The 21,212-nt window shown below is 43.6% G+C and overlaps 1 protein-coding gene across 1 annotated transcript in view; it reads right to left on the bottom strand.

Annotated features, from left to right (window-relative positions):
- The window catches only part of LRRK2 (leucine rich repeat kinase 2), a 2,096,839-nt gene that overhangs the window by 1,407,965 nt on the left and 667,662 nt on the right, over positions 1 to 21,212 (bottom strand). Inside the window, exons 20-21 of the mRNA XM_086967213.1 lie at positions 14,526 to 14,702; positions 10,369 to 10,487 (exon numbers count right to left, since the gene is read on the bottom strand). Coding sequence (XP_086823339.1) covers positions 10,369 to 10,487; positions 14,526 to 14,702 — 296 coding nt within the window. The remainder of the gene's footprint in view (positions 1 to 10,368; positions 10,488 to 14,525; positions 14,703 to 21,212) is intronic.

Below are 21,212 nucleotides of genomic sequence, written 5' to 3' on the forward strand. Positions count from 1 at the left end.
ACGTTCTAGACAGTAGCCATGTTGGATAATCTGTCTTACCCACTTGTCTGTTGTAATGGAGTTCCAAACAGGCAGTAACTGTGTTAATCTGCCCCCTACAGGAGTGGAATACTGTGTGGGGAGCAGAGGGAAGTCACTGTTTTGTGGCGGAAGAGGATCGGTTGCTATTGTTACCGCAACCTCTTCCTTTGTTATTATTGCCTCTGTATCCTCCTCTAAAGTATCTCTTGTTAGAGGATGTTTGTGATTTGAAAGACGTTGTAGTGTCTGCTCCAGTTTGTTTGGAGCCTCCTCTGTAGAAGGAGCGACGAAAGAAGCTTCTAGCTGGTGTGGACTGTAAAGCCCCCATAGACTTTGCGGTGTCGGTATCTTTCTTCATTTTTTCCAGTGTAGTGTCTACTTCTGGGCCAAATAACTGGTTCTGATTAAATGGTTGGTTTAAAATGGTGGTTTGCACTTCTTGTTTAAACCCTGAAATGCGTAACCACGCATGTCTCTGGTATTTACAGCTCTAGATGCTGTGTCTGCCACATCTAGCGCGCATTTTATTGAGGCATTGGATATTAGCTTGCCGTCCTGTATAAGGTCATTTGCTTGATCTTTGTACTGATCTGGTAGGTGCTCGAATAGTTTTTCTAATTGATCATAATGAGCCCTATCGTAACGAGAAAGGAGGGCTTGTGTATTTGCTATACATCAAATGTTTGTAGCTTGTGCAGCTATTCTTTTACCTGACGCATCAATTACTTTTGATTCTTTGTTAGGTGGGGGTGCTTCGCCAGAAGTTTGAGAGTTTGCCCTTTTCCTAGCATTGGCCACCACTAATGAGTCTAGTGGTAGATGTCCTTTAATGTAGACTGGATCTGTGGGTGCCGGTCTATATTTTTTCTCGATTCTAGGGTTTAATATTCTAGTGCGTACAGGGTCTTTAAATACCTCTGGAGCGTGTTTGATGACCCCTTTGATCATGGGAAGTATTTGAGCAGACCGCTGATACTGCTCAAAGCTATCTAGGAGAAAATCTTCCTCAATGTCATCGGAATGCATAGGGACTCCATGGTAAACAGCAGCTCTGTTTAACAGATGACCAAAACCAATGGTATCTTCTGGAGGGGAAGGTTTTGATGGGTATGACTGCGGTTCAGGAATGTCAGGCACATTTTTTGGGTTTATAAAGTCACATATAGGCACATTTTTTGGGTTTGAAAAGTCCCATATACCCTCATCTACATGGTATGAATCAGGTTCTTGAATGTCCTCCCCTCCACCCAAATTGTATTCATCATCATTCTGCTGTGTGGAATGGATGATAATAGAGAATGTACAGGAGAGATTTGGGGTGATATGTGAGGAGGAACAGGAGAAGAAGGAAGAGGAGGTATAGGGGAGGAAGGGTGCATATGAGATGTTGCACAGTCCTATTTCTTGGCAGGAACCACAGGTGTGGGTGGTGTATCTGCTGGTCTCTTCTTGTGAGGTGTAGCACCTACATGAGCTGTCTTTGGGTCTATGTAGATTTTCTTTTGTCGAGGATCTGGTCGAAAAAGTTCCTCCTCCTCTACAACCTTCTTGGGCGCCTATTTTTTCGGTTCCAGGGGAGGTTGTTGTGTGTCTTTAGCCTTGCGAGGTGTTATAACGTCCTGTGGCATAGTTTTCGGTGCCGTAGGTGTAATTTTCGGATTTGTAGGCATGCTAAAGGATTTGGGCACCTCGGAATCAGGCTTTGAGTTCTTCGGCACCGAAGATGTAGAAGCGGACGGCTTCGGAGCCGGTGCTTCTTTCGGTTTCGGTACGTTTTTGTGTTTCGGTACAGGTACTATTTTAGGCATTGGTGCCAAAGGGTCTTTTGGCTTTGGCGCCGAGGCATCTTTATTTTTCGGTGCCGATGGAAGAGGCTTGCTCGGTGTCGAGGCACTAGAAGGCTTAGTTGGTTTCTTCGGAGCCGGGCTTGAAGCCGGGGCTTTCGAAGCAGGTATTCGGTCTCGACTGGGCCCTCTGGGCGGAGTGCTGACCTTTACTTTCAGTTTGGGCAGTATATGTGGTGCAGGGGCAGTAGTACTCACTCGCTGACCCGATGGAATGGAGTCATCGGAGTCATCTGCCTCTGATACGATCTGGAGATCAGGTGAGTCTTCTTCGGGAACGAGGGGAACCTCTTTGTTGAAGATGTCTTCCGGTGCTGGAGCTGATCTCCTCATTTCGTGTCGACGGGCCCTCCGGTCCCGATGGTTTTCTTTGATCGGAAGGATGCACAAGCTGTGCAGGTCGACTCGTCGTGTTCCGGCGATAGACAGAGGTTGCAGACCCGGTGGTGGTCGCTATGTGGAAACTTTGCTCGACATACCGGGCATCTTTTGAACGGAGTTCTTTCCATGTGGTGTAGGCCGCACGGCGTCGGTAGGCCCAACGGCCCGCGTCAATGACCGGAATGGAACTGATGGCGTTGAAAGTATTGCAGTCGATGTTGAGGGTAGTTTTAAGTTTGAGGAAGTTCTGCGCTTCGAAGTTGCTGAATATTGTTTTTCTAGCCGGAGCGGAGAAACTTTCATCCGATCCCAGTGGCTGAAAAAAACAATCTAAGGATGGAGCCGATGCCCATGCGCAGTATTGTCCAAGAGAGGAGTCGCCTATCTCGTGACTACAAAGACTTCTTCCAAGAAGACAACAGCCTGCAATCATCCTAGCCCAACACCAGGTGGCGATCTAATGCATCGTTTACAATCTGCAGCTCATATGCCTCGAACACGTGTTTTCCCCATGTGCATTTCCAAAGGAAAAATTGGAACAGGCTACACTGCTGAACGGAATTACACCAAATTTGGCAAAAAGGTAGGTCTTGGTCCAGAAAGCGACCTTTTTTTTTTAATGGTGTAAATCTGTTCAGTAGTTTCTGAGCTATTTAAAAAGTAAAAATATTGATATCGGAGCACCAAGGAGGAGTCGCGACTCCTCCTGGGCATGAGCTGACTTCTGATTGGCTGCCAACACTCCTCCCAGGAAGTGTTGGCACCCATCTTGTGACTCGGTAACCGATTCACAAGAAAACAGTGAAAAAACATTTTAAAAAACAAAGAAAGGGGGCAGGGTAGAACCACCCTGACCCCCCTAGGCCTGCTGAGGGGGTCCCACAGGAACCCCAAGGGCCCAAAAAAGCATTAAAAAAAAAATCAGCAGAATTCCTGCTGGTTGCGCGAATCCTGCGGAGAAAATAAAAAAAGAAACAAAGCGAGTGCTCCCGTGCTTCATTACTATTAAGCCTGTGGTACTGAAAATTCTGGACCCGTGTCATATACATCGTCGTACCATGACGATTTTGGTATCAGCAGACCGGTAATGGTTCGAATACTATGCACAAGCATTTCCGTCATGTTCGAGTGACGGAATCACCCTGAAATCGGATTTTTCGTCCGGAACCCTCGGGTTCCATCTTGTGATCGGCAACCATTTTGTGATTGCCCTCACATAAGGCAATGACTAAAGGCCGAAACCAACCTGAATGACACGTACACCTTTGCTGACTCCGCTGTGACCTGGGCAAGCTGACTCCACTGCCTGAAGCCAAACCTGTCCGGCCAGGTTCATTCCCAGTGGCCGAGCGAGATCAGAATCAAGGTACAACATGTCATAAACCAATCATCGCACACAAACCATGCCTAATCTCACACACACCTGTCCCTGTTTCTTCTTTATGACCTGTTTTACGAGGAGGAGGTGCCCGTTTTTATTAGGGGTCCGCCAATATCTGATGAAAGTTCTGGGCCTTGCAGGGTAATTGACTATGGACTGGACAAACTGAAATGTGGGCTTGTCATCATGACTCTGCTTTTTTTTTGTAGCGAAAATATGTGAATGGTTTACCGTTAAATAAGGAATGTTTGCCTGAAGCATATGATTTTGTATATAAGGAGAAGTCTGGCTTTGTAATTTTGAGCAGTCTCTTGAGAACATACATGCTGTTGTACTTCTAGGATACCTGTTACTGGCTGCAGCCAATAAATTCGATCTTTGACTTCACCAAGAAGACTCTGTGTTTCTGTAGTCTGAAACAGGCTGGACTCGAAGTCTTTGGGTGTTCTCCCTCGCACCGCTGGGTTCTTAAAAACCCGGTACTTCAAGCCCCAGGTGGGCCAGGTCCCGGGGGTATGCCCACATTATATAGAGGGGGCCACAGGGGCCCCTGCAGCCTCGACAACCACCACCTCCCCAGGCCTTTGTTAATGATTTGCGGGGACACGCAGACCCCCCGCAGCCCCGGGGACCGCCCCCTCCCCAGGGCTCTTATTTTTAATAAATAGAATGTGTGTGGGGGGGGGCTCGAGCCCCCCACATGCCCCAGGGACCACCAGCTCCCCGGGGCTTTTTCCAATTAAACAAGGGGGGGCATGCGGCCCCCCCACAGGCCTGGGGACCACCACCTCTGTTTTTTTAATGTGTGGGGGGCTCAAACCCCCCCACATGCACCGGGGACCACCATTTTCCCAGAGCTTTGTAAACATTAGGAGGGGGGAAGCCCTTGATGGCCCTGGGGACCGCCAACCCCAGGGCCGGCTCCTGCAATGTCCGGGGTGCCCAACCCGGGACATTGCTATTTGCTATAGCAAGGCGGGAGCACAGCTCCCACACTGGCAGAGCAGATTTTGCTTTGTTTGATTTAAGCAAGAGCAGAAAAACCTGCTCTCGCTTCAATCAAGCAAAGCAGAATTGCTTTTGAGCAAGGGGAGCTGCATGTCAGCAGATCCACATGCTCTAAAGCAATTATGGCTCCCGCTGGAGGCAGGGAGCTGGTGGTACCGTGGGGGTATTGGGGCTCCCCCCACAGCCCATAGTCCTCAACGGTGAGGCCAGGCCCTGGGGGAAGGGGTCCCCGGGCCAGAAGGCCACGCCGCTTCCCTCACGCGGAAAAAAAGAAAAGCAGGCTGGCCCCGGTGGATGGGGTCCCCGGGCCCTGAAGTGGCCTAGGGGAGTGGGGCCCAGGTGGCCCCTCTTCCCCTATTTAACCAATTTTTAAAAGAGGCAAGGCCTCGGGGTATAGGGTCCCCGGGGCCAATAGTGGCCCATGGAAGGGGGCGATGCCGCTCCCTTCCCATTTTTAAAGGAGTCAGGCCCTGGGGGATGTGATCCCCTGGGCCCCAAAAATAGTAAAAGAAGAGGGGCACACAGCCCCCCTTCTAAAAAATAAAGAAAAAACGCAGGCATCTTGCCAGAGCCCCGCCCCCTCCCCCTCCCTGCACCACTCCGCAAACGCACCCTGTGGCGCATTGTCAATTGGAGAATTATTTCCCCTTGAATACTGAGGGTCCCTGGGGGCCATCTAGCCACCAGGTACCTTCCAGTATGTGCCACAGAGCTGCATTGCAGAGAGGTGGTCCGAGGTCACTCCCTTTTTCACACCACTCTGCAAACACGGCTTCTGCTGCATTGCTGGTGGCGTGATGAGGTCCTTTTGTGTCCCTTCATTGAAGGTATTTATTTTGTCTATTGGGGATACTCTCAAAGGTAGAGTGTCTGTCACAGTTGGAGTAGTCCCTCTTGGATGATCTGGTGGATGCAGACCATGCAGGAGATCTACCTGCTTGGTGACATGAGCGAGAGTTTTGAGATCCCCTTGCAGGTGTAGGGAATGTAGTCCTGTGTGGAGATCCGCCTCTTGTTTACAACCATATTCTGTGGCGAAGAGTGGTCTTTCTAGGTACCCTGGAAATTGCTGGGGACCTTGGAGCGCTGGCCTCTGCTAAGGGGGCTAGAAGAGTTTTTGAAGGTGGCTTTTGGAAATGATGCTGTGAGTAAAGACTCTGTGGCACAGGCCAGTGGCGGACACTCTTCAGCCAACGTGGACAAAGATGAATAGGTGTCTGCTGCACCTCTGGTTATTGGGAAGTTATTTGTCCCCATACAGAGAAAAGGGAAGACGCTCCTGAATATGCAGCTAAACCCCTTTCATGCCGTGTAGGCCTGTCAGCAGAGGAATGCTGCCTTGACTTTGAGCGCAAGGTGCTGTCGTCGACGGTGGCCTCGAGGACATGGTCACAATGCTTAAGCAAAAAGTAAGGTCTTTATGTCGACAGGCATCTCTCTACTGTCGATGGAGAGCACCTATAAGGTGATTTTCTCGACTTCGATTGGCGTCTGGATGCCACTGACAGAGATGTCTGCCTGGACTTTGTATGGTGCCCTGTTGCCACCACCAGAGACCTCTGCCTCGACGTCAAGCGGTGCCCATTGCCACCGACTGAGACTTCTCCCTTGACGGTGGTTGACGCCGATGGAGACATCTGCCTCAGCGTCGAGCAGCTCCTGGTTGCCTCCGACGGAGACTGTCTTGGAGAAGTGTGACTCTATGTCGAATGGTGAAGGGAAGCCTTCGACGATGTCTTTTCCATAGTATGCCTCAACTTCAAATGATGATGAGGGGCCATTGATGGGGTGACTGTCAGATGCAGATGCCTCGATGTCGACCGGTGGACACTCACTGTTGACAGAGACTTCTTTTGTGTTTACTTCGAGATGTGGACTTCCCTTGATGCTGCGGTCTTCGATGACTTGTGTATCACAGTAGATGGTGTCCTTCTTGGTGTATAGTCCCTCAACGTCGGACGTCATAGTTTCGTTCCCCTCGGGCACTTTTGAGCGTCGAACCTGTAACCAACGGAGAACAAACAGGTATTTTCCCACCTCTGGAAGTAGAATCTGGTTCTCCTTTTTTCACGCCTGTATGAAGATCTGCCTCTGGATGTAGTCGAGTAAAGAGAGGTACTCTTGGAGAAAGGTGGGGAGGTCCTCCTGTTGATTCTTCCTCCTCTCTTGTGGATATATCTTCTCTCTATCCTTTAAAGTTCTTTTAGAGAGCTTCTGGTAATGGTGGCAAGACTCAGGCAGATGAGTATGAGGTAGGCATACGATAAAGACTAGGTGGGGGTCAGTCTGAGCCTTCTTTTTCCCACAGGCAGGGCACTGGACAAAGAGTGAAGGCATTTTTTGACAGGAAAGAATCATAATTCCTGTCAGAAAACTATTCTACCTCACTCTAAGAGTAAACAAATGTTGAGTGAAGCACAGATTATGTATTTCCATAAGCAATTTCTGTCAATAACTAAGAGAGCTCAATGCTCCAGTACCACCACTGAAGTAGCCGGAAAAAATAACGAACTCACTATTCCCTTTGGAGCATGGTGGAATACATGAGGTCCTGGAAGTCTTAAAGGCACGGTCCAGTATTCCCATGTTATGCTTTTAATGCAGTCGATTGGCTAACAATGCCTTTGCATTAACTTGCACTTTCCTCTTCAATAAAGGCTGTGGTTTGAATCTTATGCTCTCTGTTTTTCTATTTACAGAAATGCTTAAGTCTGGTAAAAGGTTTATTAAGAGCGAATTCAATGTACATGGGGCATTTAGCCCATAAAATAGGCTGCATAGGTATATATGAAAGTACTATGTGCGTTTTTGCTATACATAAATATATGGTATATATTTAATATGTGCTCCTGGGTCCCTGCACGTAGGCAGGCATATTATAATACTTATGACTATTGATGAGGATCCCCTGGAAGAGAACGGGTGAACTGAGCTGGGATGAAAGGCAGTGTGCTCCCTCCCCACCTCCATACTAAAGTATGCCTTTGTAGTAACTAGCTGTTGATTACTGAGAACAATTCTTTAGCAATTCCTTGGCAGTCTCTTCAGGCTACCTTTACACTGCATAAATAAATGCTACTTTCTACTTTTAACACCTATAGGAATACAAAATAACCGGGGAGGAAAAATCAGTGACAAATGGGATGCACAAACGGAAGTGTAATTAACAGATACATTACAGTTGATTCACTTTACATAATAGGCCGACTTCTCCTCATTAGGGCTTGTGAATTGAGAAAAATCAGACTTAGGACATCTTCCTCTCCTGGCACTTTCTCACCTCCACCTTGCTTTTGCTTCTTATTATAAACATCTTTTATTTATTTATTAAGGAGTATTATATAGCGCTGGCAGACCCAAGGGTATCAGAGTACTTTACAAAAGTTTTAATGCAGTAGTCACACAATAAGGCAGATGTATACATATCGGTTTGGAAGTCCCAGCATGCTGTGTAACATTGAGGTAGGGAAGTCCTGAGATAACCTTGATGACTGCATGATGTCTTGGGCTGAATCTCTTTAAGGGAGGAGGGAATGAGGATGGGGTCGTGGAGCGGGGAAGAGGTAGGTCTTAATGACACAGTGTCAGGTGTCAGTGCTGCAGAGTGCAGGCTTGTGCACTTCAGCAGTGGCTATCAGTTTGGGAAGGCACGGTTGAGGAAGAGGTCTTTCAGGAGTTTTTTTAATTTTTACAAAGGAAGGGATAGTCCTGATAACATCCCTCTCACACCTCTTGATCTCTATCCCTGTACTGCAGATTGTTTCTTCCTTTTTTATCAGAATGGCAGAATTGAAGCAGAATTTTCCCACCCCCTTTTAGACTACCAAAACAACACAGCTTCTTCCCTCCAGCTAGTCAACTTGTTGACTTCCTGGTCTGCTCCATCATGGGGAGAATTCTGATCAGTCTCTTCCTGAATCTGGTCATAGCACAGACTCTCCCCTCTATGCTGCCCTAGCAACTGCAAGCAATGTTTCCAGACTTCACTGTGCTTCCACCCTAAATAATCTATTTTATGAGGAACGTGTGTTTATAGAAAAGTAGTTTTACTATCCTGATACTTACAATTTTACTTAGTTGTCAGTGCTCTTTACTGGGGAAAATAGGATAGGGAATCAAGAAAGAGTAAAACAATCAGCAGTTTCCTTGAGTGGATCAGGATTATCAGGCAAGTAAGTTACTTCAGGCCAAGGTTCACATTCTCCCAAAATGACATCGAAATCCTATGTAAAGGAAAGCCAGGAGAAATTTGGATGAAGAGATAATTTTGCCCACTCACACAAAACACTCAAAACTAGGACTCATCAGGTCTCACAAGAGGAATTGTGGTAGTGGCTGAAGTAGTGGGAACCCCTCTCGTAACCTGGGGAACCTGGACACAAGTGGTGATGCCCAAGAGAGGATGAAGTATGCCTGGATAGGACAACAACAAGCAACTAATGGCAGTAGGTGCTCAGGCAGCAGCAGGAAGTATATGAAACATCCAGCTCTGTCATTCACCATTGGAGATCATAAACACAAGCAAAGCTGCAGGAGAATGGAGAAAGAGGGAAGAAAGGAAACAACAACATAGGTGTGGGATGGAGAAAATGGTGGGCGAAGTATTTGGTGAGGCATCATACAACTAAGCAGTTGTGAGGCAACTGTCCCTCCTCAAGTTTCCCAGGAGCACCCGCTTTCCCTCTAATCCTTGCTCAGATTGGACAAGAGGCTAATCGGACATGGAAGCCTCAACAAAACCCTCTATGCACCAGGTGCCACTGCCCTGCCGCCTACAATTTCCATAGTTTTCTCTTTATGTGTTGTTTTCTTTTATTGATTCATGAACCTTCGGAGAGCAAAGTTATTCTCCAGTTGGACTGAAGAATTTCCCTAATGATTCCTAACATCTTTGTGATGTTATTCCCACTGAAATAAAATAGTAATATGTAAAAAAAAAACATTATAATGCTTGCAGAAGGCTCTTACAAGGTAGGATTTTTTTACAAACCCCATTATTGTGTATTTCTCAATTAGATTTTTGGAGCAACGTAGCATGAAACACTTGATTAACTTCTTTTGCTCAACAAAATAGAAAGTATTGCCTTCTATCCAGTAATACTATCCATAGGGCAGCAGCTTATGCACATTACATATTGTATTCTCAATAAATCACCTACTAGGGTGCTTTTATAATTAAGGCTCCATGTTTTCAGTTATTAGGGATTTTTACAGATAAAAACAGACAGAAAACAATGTGTTTTCTGTCTATTTATTTTTAGAAAGTGGATAAATACAGAAAATGTGCTTCTTTTCAGTGACTCTCCGTGCTGTCTTTCATGAATTACAGCCCAACAGCTGAGCAGATGGACAGCATGGGAAATTAAAAAACAGGATGAAATGGCTTTAAATAACTGCATGTGTCAATTTGTGGTATAATGCTAATATTTGCCAGTCGATATACTGCTATTAATATTTGGCACCTAAATAGCTAAAGCACAACAGACATCAAAGTATGTGTTTGTGTCCATCATTTAAATAAATATGGAAATGTACAGTTTTACAACTACATTTATATGCAAAACACAAAATAAATATGGATACATACTGATAAAATGGCCCAAAAATAAATATGGATAAATACAGTTTAAATGGCCAATAATAAATATGGATATATACAGACGGAAATGTTAAAAAACAAATTCCATAAAACTGGGAGCCCTATTTATAATGTACACTGCTTACACATCTTACCAATGAATTTGAATTCCTACGACGGAAAGGAGTGTTGTCCAACTTAAATGACTCTCTATGCTGATCAACAATGGAAATGGAATTTGGATGTTTTCTTATAGGAGTTGATGTTTCACTGCCTATTAAAAAAAAAAATTCAAATAACAGTAAGAAATGAGTTCCCATTTGAGCCAAAATTCTGTACTCATTTCTGCTTACACATGCTCAGCAATTGGTTAATATGGGGTCAGAAAAAAAAACACGTGCATGATATCATTTAAATGAGGGATGGTAATCTATCCCTCAGTAAAGAGGGAATTATATTATCTTAGACATACAAATTCCACAAACAAGGTAAGTAAATGACAATGTTCAAAAGTAGTCACTTTTACAAAACCAAATAAAACATCTCTAATATTAAACATTATTTTATCATCTAAACATCTTAACAATAACTAGAGAGCAGCATTGAGAGGGGGACAGAAATAGTGCCAACCATTGTATATTAGGGAACAGTAAGTTGGCAATTAAGGTCAGAAAATGTATTCTAGGTGGACAGGGGGATTTGTTTCCTTGTCCCCTGAAAGAATATGGTATTCCTGGCTTCAGGGCCGGTCCTAGAACTTCTGGGGCCCCGGGCGAAAGTCAAGATGTGAGGCCCCTCTAATTTGCATGTAACATCACAAGAAGTGACATCACAGAAAGTGACATGGCAGGACTATTGATCTTATTTGGCATCACTGAAGAGACCTAATGTGGATATCAGTAACATGGACAACAAGCATTTGCAATGCAATAGGTCTCGCATTTGCGAGAGTTTAAGCTATTGGCATTGTGAATGACAATGCCTGTTATTTATCTGTTTTGATAATTAACACATAAATAAGTCATTGTCATTTACAATGCCAATAGCTCAATCTCCTGTAAATGCGGGACCAATTTCATTTCAAAGAAGTGTCCGCAAATGTCACGGGCTGCTTGTAAAGTAAAAGCACGCATGGTGCAGAATGCTGCAGAAAAGCATGTCGTGACTCCAGTAGGAGAAACTCATTAACCGCATCGCTGCGGCGGTTATTTTTCCGCTGTACGGCAATTTACAAAAAGCTGCGTTACATGACGAGCTCAGCTCGTCATCCGCACACGACCACCGTGGCTGATGACGAGCTGAGCTCGTCATCAGCAGCGAAGGGGTTAAAGAAAATAGTGCTCACAGATTAAATATGAAGTAAAAGGGCCATCCCTCATGGGAAGTTACAAATGAAGACAAGGAGATACTAAGGAGGGACTAACCAGCCTACTAATGAATCCGAAGCCAGCCTTTACAAATGACAATGAAGCAAGCCAATGAAAAATATGGGTGGAGAGTGGGCGGAGCTTCAAGTCCATACTGCATTGCTTCAACTGGGTATGTCTGTGCCTTCCCTGAAGTGTGGGGTTGACAGAACACATAAGCAAATCTGCACATAGCAAACACCTGGTCCGATGACTTCTAGAAGTTAATCAAGGTATCAATCAATTTCTGACAAAAAAATCTTTATTACTAATGTGCTTACATATTCATTTATTTGATGGCTTTTTTGACAGCATATGAATTGTCTCCCGCCATTGATTTACCCCAAACTTTAATATCTTAAAAGGCTAATGTAATAGATAATGTGCTGCCTGGCTAAAAACTTATAAGGTCCCAAAGGCGAGACCTATTGGCTATGCCAATGCTTGTTTCTGTAGATGCCATGTAAAGGAGATGCCTACTACCATGCACTGAAGAGGATGTGGCATAAGAGCATCTTCTCTGTACTTTGGTGCTGGGGAGCATAGTTCGAGTCTTGACGTTATGGTCGTAACATCCAGTAGTTCTAACAGTCAAAAAATATTTCCTTTACAAATTGAACAGCTGCTTCTGAAAAGCGCTCCAATACTATCTGATGTATATCCCCTTTAGGGCATTGTTTTTATTTGTAACCATGTAAACACTTATAAGCACAGGCATGGCCTCGTGTTCACACAGACACACACATTTAGATACTAGTGCACAGCAGGTAAATGTGAATGCACATTTCAATAGCGTGAATCACAGCATCACCAAAGCAATAAATAATGAACCTGGGAAATGGGTTTAAAGGTTCGCTTTGCAGTAATGTTTCGTTTCCGTCCATGCCATGTTCACGAGATGTCCAGTAGCACAAACTCAATAGGATAGAGGATGAGGCATTACGGCCACATCTATCTACTTTGGTGCTTGGGAACAAGGTTTGAGTCTTGATGTTAACTTAAAGCCCTATAATTCTGGGCAAAGCACTACATGTCCCATATATATTCTTCCGTTATGACACTAGTGGTCCTGTAGAGCACTCCAATACCTTCGCTAAATTTTGCCTACATATAAAAAATGCGCTACAACAGATACAGCTGCGAACTTTGAAGCTGAGGATTATTATGGTGTAAATATGGTTTATTTGCCTACTTTTCAAGTGCCTAACAGTAAAACAAAAAAAATTATTTCGGAAGATAACTACTGCTTTGAGAAAGTGCTTCAATACAATCTGCCTTATTTACTTTAAAGGCACGGATTCTATTTTTCACCATTTAAACAATTACAGGCATAGCCCCATTTATTCACAGATTAATATAATAGTGCACAACGTCTAAATGTGCATGTATGTTTCTATAGCGTGCCTGAGAACATCATGAGAGCTCTACAGCACAGCTGCCCAGGGGCCATCTCACCCAGTCTTTTAAATAGAAACAGGACACACCCGTCTCACACACCTACGGTCCCAGCACTCAGCCTCATAGCACTAACAGCTGCAGCTACAACAGCACTTGTTTATACGCTTTTTTGATTCATTTTAGGTCACATTAAAAAAAAGGCCTGCTATGTCTCCCTATCGTGAGGGGTAGTCTCAAGGCCGGTAACTGCAAATAAACACACACACACTCGATATTATTGGACGGAAGAATGCACTGTGCTGTGCTCACTGCGCAGCGCTTTTCCCCATCATCAATTATTTATTCCCGCAACTGCGGGGCCGGCGGCGGGTCCCCCTGAGCGCGAGGCCCTGGGCAGCTGCCCATACTGCCCATGGCTAGGACCGGCCCTGCCTGGATTGCAGGGTTGCCAAAGATTTTGCTATCTGCTTATCATATTGATGGATCATCTATGAGCTTACTGATCATGACCAGCCAATCAAAAGGCTTGTTCTGGTGGGAGGCCTGTGCTTTAGTCGCGGAAGTTGTGCTGCATAAGAATATTTGACTTTGTAGCACTGGCTAGCTGGCTGAAAGAAGAGGTGGTAGACATGAACGTATGTTTGTCTCTTGTGCAAAATGTTTCTTGTGTCTGCCACTTCATTCTTTATCAGGCATTCAGAAAAAGGGCAATTTCATGCCACATGACAATGAAACATGCCTTCAAACTTTTCCCCGTAAGGATCTGAATTAATTTTCTTTTGAAACACATCCATGCAACAGATTTGTCAGCATTGTGATGGAAGCTCGTGATGTTATACTGTTTCCATTCTCCTTATTAGAGTTGAGGACAATTCTGTCAATTTTGTTCCAACATCCTCTCATAGGTGCTCTAATCTGATTATGAGCAACACTGAATTGCATTTTTTCTTAAAACTATAAAAGAAACATAGAGATATCAAATGTTGCCTTGGTCCCTTAGCTAAAAGAATGACATATGACAGACATTACAGTAATATGTTGATGCTTGATCATTAGCGAAAACAGTTTCACTGTTGGTCTTGCGTCTTAATTTTCTGTATGACTGCTGGTCTGGTTTCCTACACTGCAGGCCAATCTTTCTTCCATGTGTAGGGAACACCTTTTACATTCTGTATGAAATTTCATTAAATATTTGAAAACAACCAGAGTGGCAGTTTGAGATGCGATGCTGTAATTTCCAATAGTCGAAGAGAAGAAGCATCCAAAATTTGGACTGTTAGGAATATGGTTCAAACTAGAAAGTAAAAACAATATTGAAGGACTACTTGACAGGAATAGACTAAAAAACGTTAACATGTACTCATATTTTTGTCACGATATAGACACAAACTCTATCTAGCTCAAGACTAAGGGAGTACCCTGACAGTAAACATTTGCTTTGAATAATTTCTTTCAAGTCTTGCTCAATGTGTTTTCACTAAATTATTTGAAATGTTGCTTTCCAATACCTTCTGTATCATCCTCATCATAAAAGCTAGTTTCTATAGTGGTTTCATGTATGGAGGAACACACATCAGTAGATTCCGGGCTGATTACGTCACTAAAGGCATCAGTTCCATCCGTTAGAGATCCTTCATGCTTCCTCTGATGTCGCAGAACCATTCTTGCCAACACATGGCCTGAATCTGAAATTTTCAAATAATCACTTACATAACAGAAGCACATGTTATGGATTTTCAAACATAACACAAATCAGTACATCACAGTAACTGCTATAAAGACAGCATGACTCTCACATAGACAACAGTCATAAAACAGACAAGAAGTAGTAAAAGCCAAGACAATGGTAGCAATTTCAAATGCTTTTCTTTCAAACCCAGATTTTTTACCAAAACATATACAAATAAAGAAAATTAGAGGGATTGTTTCAAACACCACACTGCCTTCTATTGAACAGACAAAGAGAACAGAAAAAATTCGAAAATATAATATTCTCTTCTTGGACCACAAGGGCCCTTTAGTGGACAGATAAGGATTTAAAGATTCAGCTAAGAGAATCACATTGACTCATGCAGGAGTCCACAGGCCTTTCTCACAGGATAAGCAGTATTTTATTTATTTATTTATTTTTGGCATTTATTAAGCGCGAACAATTGCCCGCAGGCGTCTCGGCGCTGTACTTGGTTAATCCATATTAACACATCACAAGACACATCTAATCCCAACATATTTTCTGCAAAATAAGGCACTGCCCCAATTTAACAAGGCAAAGTTATAAGACTGAGAAAAATAGGTTCTATCAAAGCTTGTTATGAGTTGAAGTCTAATTTTAAACAGTATAAAATTAACCCATGTCCATTAAGGAATTACTGAAATACATGATAATTATGGGTTACACTTACTTGAAACTGGATCTTTGAGGTGCTCCACAAACATTTGGTCCTTGTGGTGTTAAGACAAGTCGTTTACATAGCTGGGAAATATTTTTTTTCTGACCGGACCTATGTTTTTCCTCTGTGAATCCAATAATCTGTGAATCCAGTAGACATTCTACACATTTTGCTCTGCTGTACATCAGCAGAGTCATGCTCTGCAGAAACCCAAATAGAACCCCCAATGTGAATATGGATGGGTACTCCCCCATCTCAGTTCATGAGGTGACAGGTGGTGGGGACAGCGAGAGTGGGATTATTATATCAGGGACACAGACCTTTTTACCTCTATGTAGGGAAACTGCCTACTAGCTCTGTCTGTTATCAGTCAGTCCATTACTCCTTTTAGGAGGCATATAAATATGTGGGTAGAGTGTATGGGTGTGTGCATTTTTGTGTAACGATAAAAGGAAACTGTCCTTTAAAGAGCAGATTGTGCATAAGTACACAAGATGCTCATTTTTCTCAGAGATATTCATTGACCAGGGTGGATATGATAGCACATGTTTACCTTTGTGGCCAAGATCTCCTTCCAGAAACCCATCTCATCTATTTACCAAGGAGTTCCTCCATCCCTTGCAAAAATACGGAAGAGGGACCCTGTAAACCTAAACTAAAGATAGGTAAAGGGAACAGCCCACCAGGGAAGCTAATATTACAAAAACATGAAAAGGGGCATCCCCAATGAATGAAAAACGAAATTAATGAAGTCAACCAAAGTCACCCACAGAGCAGCTGAAATAATTTTAGAAACATTTATTTTTAAATAATCATTTCTTTTGATAAAATTCTCAGGACCAAAGTAAATTTAGGTAAACTTCTTGTGCATGAAAATTCATTAAGTTATACAGTCATGGAAAAACACAGCCCAAACACTAATAGCACACTAAAAAAATGTCACACAGTTCAGTCATTTTGATCATTCCTCCACAAAATTCTCTATCACACAAACCATATAATCATACTCAATCAGAACATCAGAACGTCATACAGTAGGGAAGAAACCCCGACACGCGTTTCGGAAATAGAGAATAATTTAAGAAAGTCCTTCATCAGGGCGCATATGTGAAATCCAGAAATCTGCGCGGTCTTTAAGATCCAATTTTGTAAAGCAAAGTCAGCGTAGGTTTTTATTCACATTCTCTATTTAGGGCTGACAAAGCATATCTGTAAGTGATGTAAAAACAGGTACGAAGAATCCGGTTTGGTGTGCAGCGTTATCCTGGCATGCTCTTAATAGTAGAAATAAATATGCAAGATGGAGGAATTCAAAAGGTGTCCTCCTGTTGGTGGTGAAGAAACCGATTTGGAGAATTCAGTTAGGGGTGCAGCGTAGTCCTAGAGCGTGCTTGGTACGAGGAATCGGATATGTGAAACGGAAAAATTTCCACAGGTATCCTCCTGAATGCGTATATGAGCACGCATGCGGTTGTTCTATTTAAAAATTGAGCCAAGATGATAAAGAGGTCACTGATCCTAGAGGCACTCTGACCTGTTTATCTGGAAAGGCGCATAGAGTACATCGATTCTGAGGCGGGCAGCCTCCGCGTACGTCCACACCCTGGATGTGGACGTACATGGAGGCTGCCCGCCTCAGAATTGTCGGCGCTTCTTCCCTACTATATGACGTTCTGATGTTCTGATTGAGTATGATTATATGGCCTGTGTGATAGAGAGTTTTGTAGATGAATGATCAGAATAACTGAACTGTGTGAATAGGACTAAGCTATGGACCCTCTTACTCGAGATAGGTATAGAAGAACACCTGGTAGCTTTCATCGCTAGGTTACATCAGGACCTCCATGCTAAAATAAGGGTCACTAGGGATGGAAGGTGTTCGGACAGCTTTAAGTCTGAGAAAGGGGTGCGCCAGGGCTGTATCCTGGCCCCCCTTCTCTTCCCCATCTATATAAATGGGCTGGGGAAACACTTAGAAGCAGGAATGGCTGATGTGCCGCGTATAGGAGGAGAACAGATACCAGCCCTCCTATACGCGGACGATGCCGTTTTAATAGCACAAACCGGCATTGGTCTACAGGCCCTTCTGGACCGCTTTGGCTCCTTCATGGAGAACCTAGACTTAAAAATTAACGTAACTAAGTCTCACACTATGATTATAGGCCGTAAAGGAAATATGTTGCACAAAAAATCCTTTACTTGCAAGGGTGAGGTACTTTCTAGGGTACCAGTCTTTCCGTATCTGGGGGTCCTTTTTGACCAGAGAGGGTCCTGGGTTCCCCAGATCAAAGCAAAGAGTCTTAGTCTAGCACGTTCAACATCAGCCTTGCTGGCCTTTACAAAAAGACTAGGAGCGAAACCGATGGAGGCAGTGATTAAAGTATATAACAGCAAGTGTGTCCCAATTGCTATGTATGGGTCCGCTATGTGGGGATATGCAAACCTGGAAAAAATACAGAGGGTGGAAAATGGTATCATTAGAAAAATTTTATCTGTCCCAAATTCCACTCCCACCTTCACGATCCATGAAGAAATGGGCTTGCCCTATATTGTTGACAAATTAAAACTAGCCCCACTTCTTTTCTGGTCTAAAACATGGCTGAACCCTGAGTTAACGTTAAATCACGCTATCCTCAAAGATGTTATCTCGAGGGATAATACAACAAAAAGGAGTTGCCGGACTGTTCCTAAGGGAAAAACTAACTGGCGTGACCAAAGGTGTAAGAGTAACACCCTGGGGCATCCATTTTGTTGGATGGATTTGCCTCACACACCCAGAAGGGTGTCATGCCTTATGGTGAGGCTGTTGGAAAAAAGATCTCCGCCAAAGAGCCCCTCTTTGAGGTGAGCCCGTCGGGGATTGCACCGCCTCCCCGACGAGGAGCAACCGCCGATGATGAAGCATGACACCCTTCTGGGTGTGTGAGGCAAATCCATCCAACAAAATGGATGCCCCAGGGTGTTACTCTTACACCTTTGGTCACGCCAGTTAGTTTTTCCCTTAGGAACAGTCCGGCAACTCCTTTTTGTTGTATTCTCAGATACGGGCACACGCTGTGACTGGACCTTCCACCAACCTGAGTGGTAATTAGTGTCCATTGATCAAATGATCACCTCTCCTCCCTCTTTTTGACAAAAAATCTCGAGGGATAATGCCATGAGAATAGCCTGGCTGAAATATATTAGATCTGCTTTTGCCACGCTTGGGAGACCGGAACTCTTTAATTACCCAATTAACATCAGAAGGGAAGACATTAGATGGATTAAGCAGGCGTTCCTGGAGAGGGCTTGTTTGGCGAGAGAGGAGTTGGAACTGAGGAAATCCTCGGTAAGGGGGCATATAGTTTTAACGACCACTCCCTCCCTGGAACCGTACTGAAAAATTGTGACCAACCCACTCCATAGATTCCTACTCACAAAATTCAGGCTGAACTTAATTCACTACTCAGTAGGTAACTTCCCTGTGTGGTCAAAACCTGAAGATGGACCACCCTGTGATTGTGATCAGTTCTCAGTTCAGGATACCCTCCATTTTACATTCTTCTGTGGTCTCTACACTAGGGAGAGGGCAAAATACTTACTTCCTGTCTTAAGGGCTGCTGGTTTCATCCAAGTAAGGCCAGCTTTAATTTTCCTTCAATTGCTAGCAGATACCCATACTATTTTTAGCGTTGCATGTTTTCTAACAGCTGCATTTAGATCAAGGAAGAAAAGAATCCCTAAGAAAGCCTTACTTTAATCCAAACTTGGTTTTAACTGAAAATTTTTAATTATTGTAATAATTTTAACCATTGTAATTTTATGAAAAAATGAAATTAACATGTTATAATTCAGTAACCAGATCAATTGATGTTTTAAAAATTGTATTTGTATTGTATTTTGTCCTTTTATGATTTTAACAAAAATCGAATAAAGAGTATTTTGACTGACTGACTGACTGAACTGTGTGACATGTTTTTAGTGTGCTATTAGTGTTTGGGCTGATGTTTTTCCATGACTGTATAACTTAATGTATTTTCATGCACAAGAAGTTGACCTAAATTTACTTTGGTCCTGAGAATGTTATCAAAAGAAATGATTATTTAAAAATAAATTTTTCTAAAATTATTTCAGCTGCTCTGTGGGCGACTTTGGTTGAATTCATTAATTTGGTTTTCATTCATTGGGGATGCCCCTTTTCATGTTTTTGTAATAAAGTTCCTCCATCCCTTTCCTTAGTTTGATATAGATTTTTTCGTATTGCTGGCTGCTGCACAGCAATGGTGGGCTTTCTCTGGTATTACGTTTGAATGGTCCAAACTAGTAAATTATGTTCCCCTTGCAAAAAGAGCTAGAAAAACCAGAACACAAAGTAGGAAGATGCATTTCTCTCGGAGCGGGACAACATTTTGAATCCTGATCAGAGGAGATATATGGATAGTTAAGGGTTCCCACTCTGGACATCAAATGAAATTAAATAGCACCCTTTCCTTGTAAATCAGTAACCTAACATATGCAGGCATACAGTCTTCCTATAAGGCTGTGAAAAAGAAAACAAGTTACTTACCTGTAACTTTGGTTCCCCAGTATTGGTAACTTTCATAGATTCCCATGCTTTGTATCATTCCCCGTCGTCGGAATGGGAGCCTCGGTAAATAGTAAAAAACTATAGAAGTAAGCACAAAGTGAAAAAATAGGCCTAGGCCTCATCTCATTTTGTAGCTTATCCACCTCTTTGTGTAAAAGAGACCAAATTTCTGCAGCAGCCAATCAGAGCAGCCTCACCCCATAGAACCTTCCTGAGAGAAGCTCAGAGCCTCAGATTTTCGTAGCCGTTGTATATAGCTATCCACCAAGATCAGAAGAGTGAGCTTTCCCAGGGGAGGCGGGTGGGCGCATGGGAATCTATGAAAGTTACCAATACTGGGGAACCAAAGTTACAGGTAAGTAACTTGTTTTCTTGCCCCAGTATTGGAACTTTCATAGATTCCCATGCTTTGTATCAGAGTAACTAGCAGTAAAGAAAAACATATTTTGTCATACCTAAACCTGAAAATGTGACACATCTCTGTAAAAACAGCATAACACATAGGATCATGAAATATGACAATAATGCAGTATACAAAATATGCCAAGGAAGGCGGGATAGAAAGGAAAGCTCACCGACTTATTGGAAAAGGTTCCTCAGGACTGCTTGGCCCACTGCTGCATCCTCCCTCACAGAAGAATCCAGACAATAGTGGCGGGTGAAGGTGTGGACACTGCTCCACGTAGCCGCCCTGCAAATGTCCTTGATAGGGACTCCTGCGAATAACGCCGCAGATGAAGCCATGGATCTGGTAGAGTGAGCACGAACTGCTCGCTGCAGAGGTTTCCCAGCCGCCTGGTGACAAAATTGTATAGCACTGGAAATCCAACGGGAAATACAAGCCTTCGAAACAGCACAACCCTTGCGTGGAGCACTGAAGGAGACAAAGAGCTGCGAAGATTTCCTGAACTGCTTCGTTCGCTCCAGATAGAATTTCAGGCATCTGTGAATGTCCAGAGAGTGCAGAGTTCTTTCCGCAGGTGAAGAAGGTTTTGGAAAAAATGGTTTCAAGACCACGGGTTCATTTAGGTGGAATTCCGAAGGAACTTTCGGGATAAATTTAGGATTTGTTCGTAGAATCAGCACATTATTCTTAAACTGGAGAAAAGGTTCCTCAATCGTGAAAGCCTGTATCTCGCTTACTCTACGAGCCGATGTCAGGGCCAAGAGAAGAGCCACTTTCCAGGAAAGAAACTTAAGGTCAGACTTATGCACAGGTTCAAAAGGGGCTTTCATGA

This window comes from Lissotriton vulgaris, chromosome 1_1 (assembly GCF_964263255.1).
Source record: "Lissotriton vulgaris chromosome 1_1, aLisVul1.2, whole genome shotgun sequence".
NCBI classification, from domain to species: domain Eukaryota; kingdom Metazoa; phylum Chordata; class Amphibia; order Caudata; family Salamandridae; genus Lissotriton; species Lissotriton vulgaris.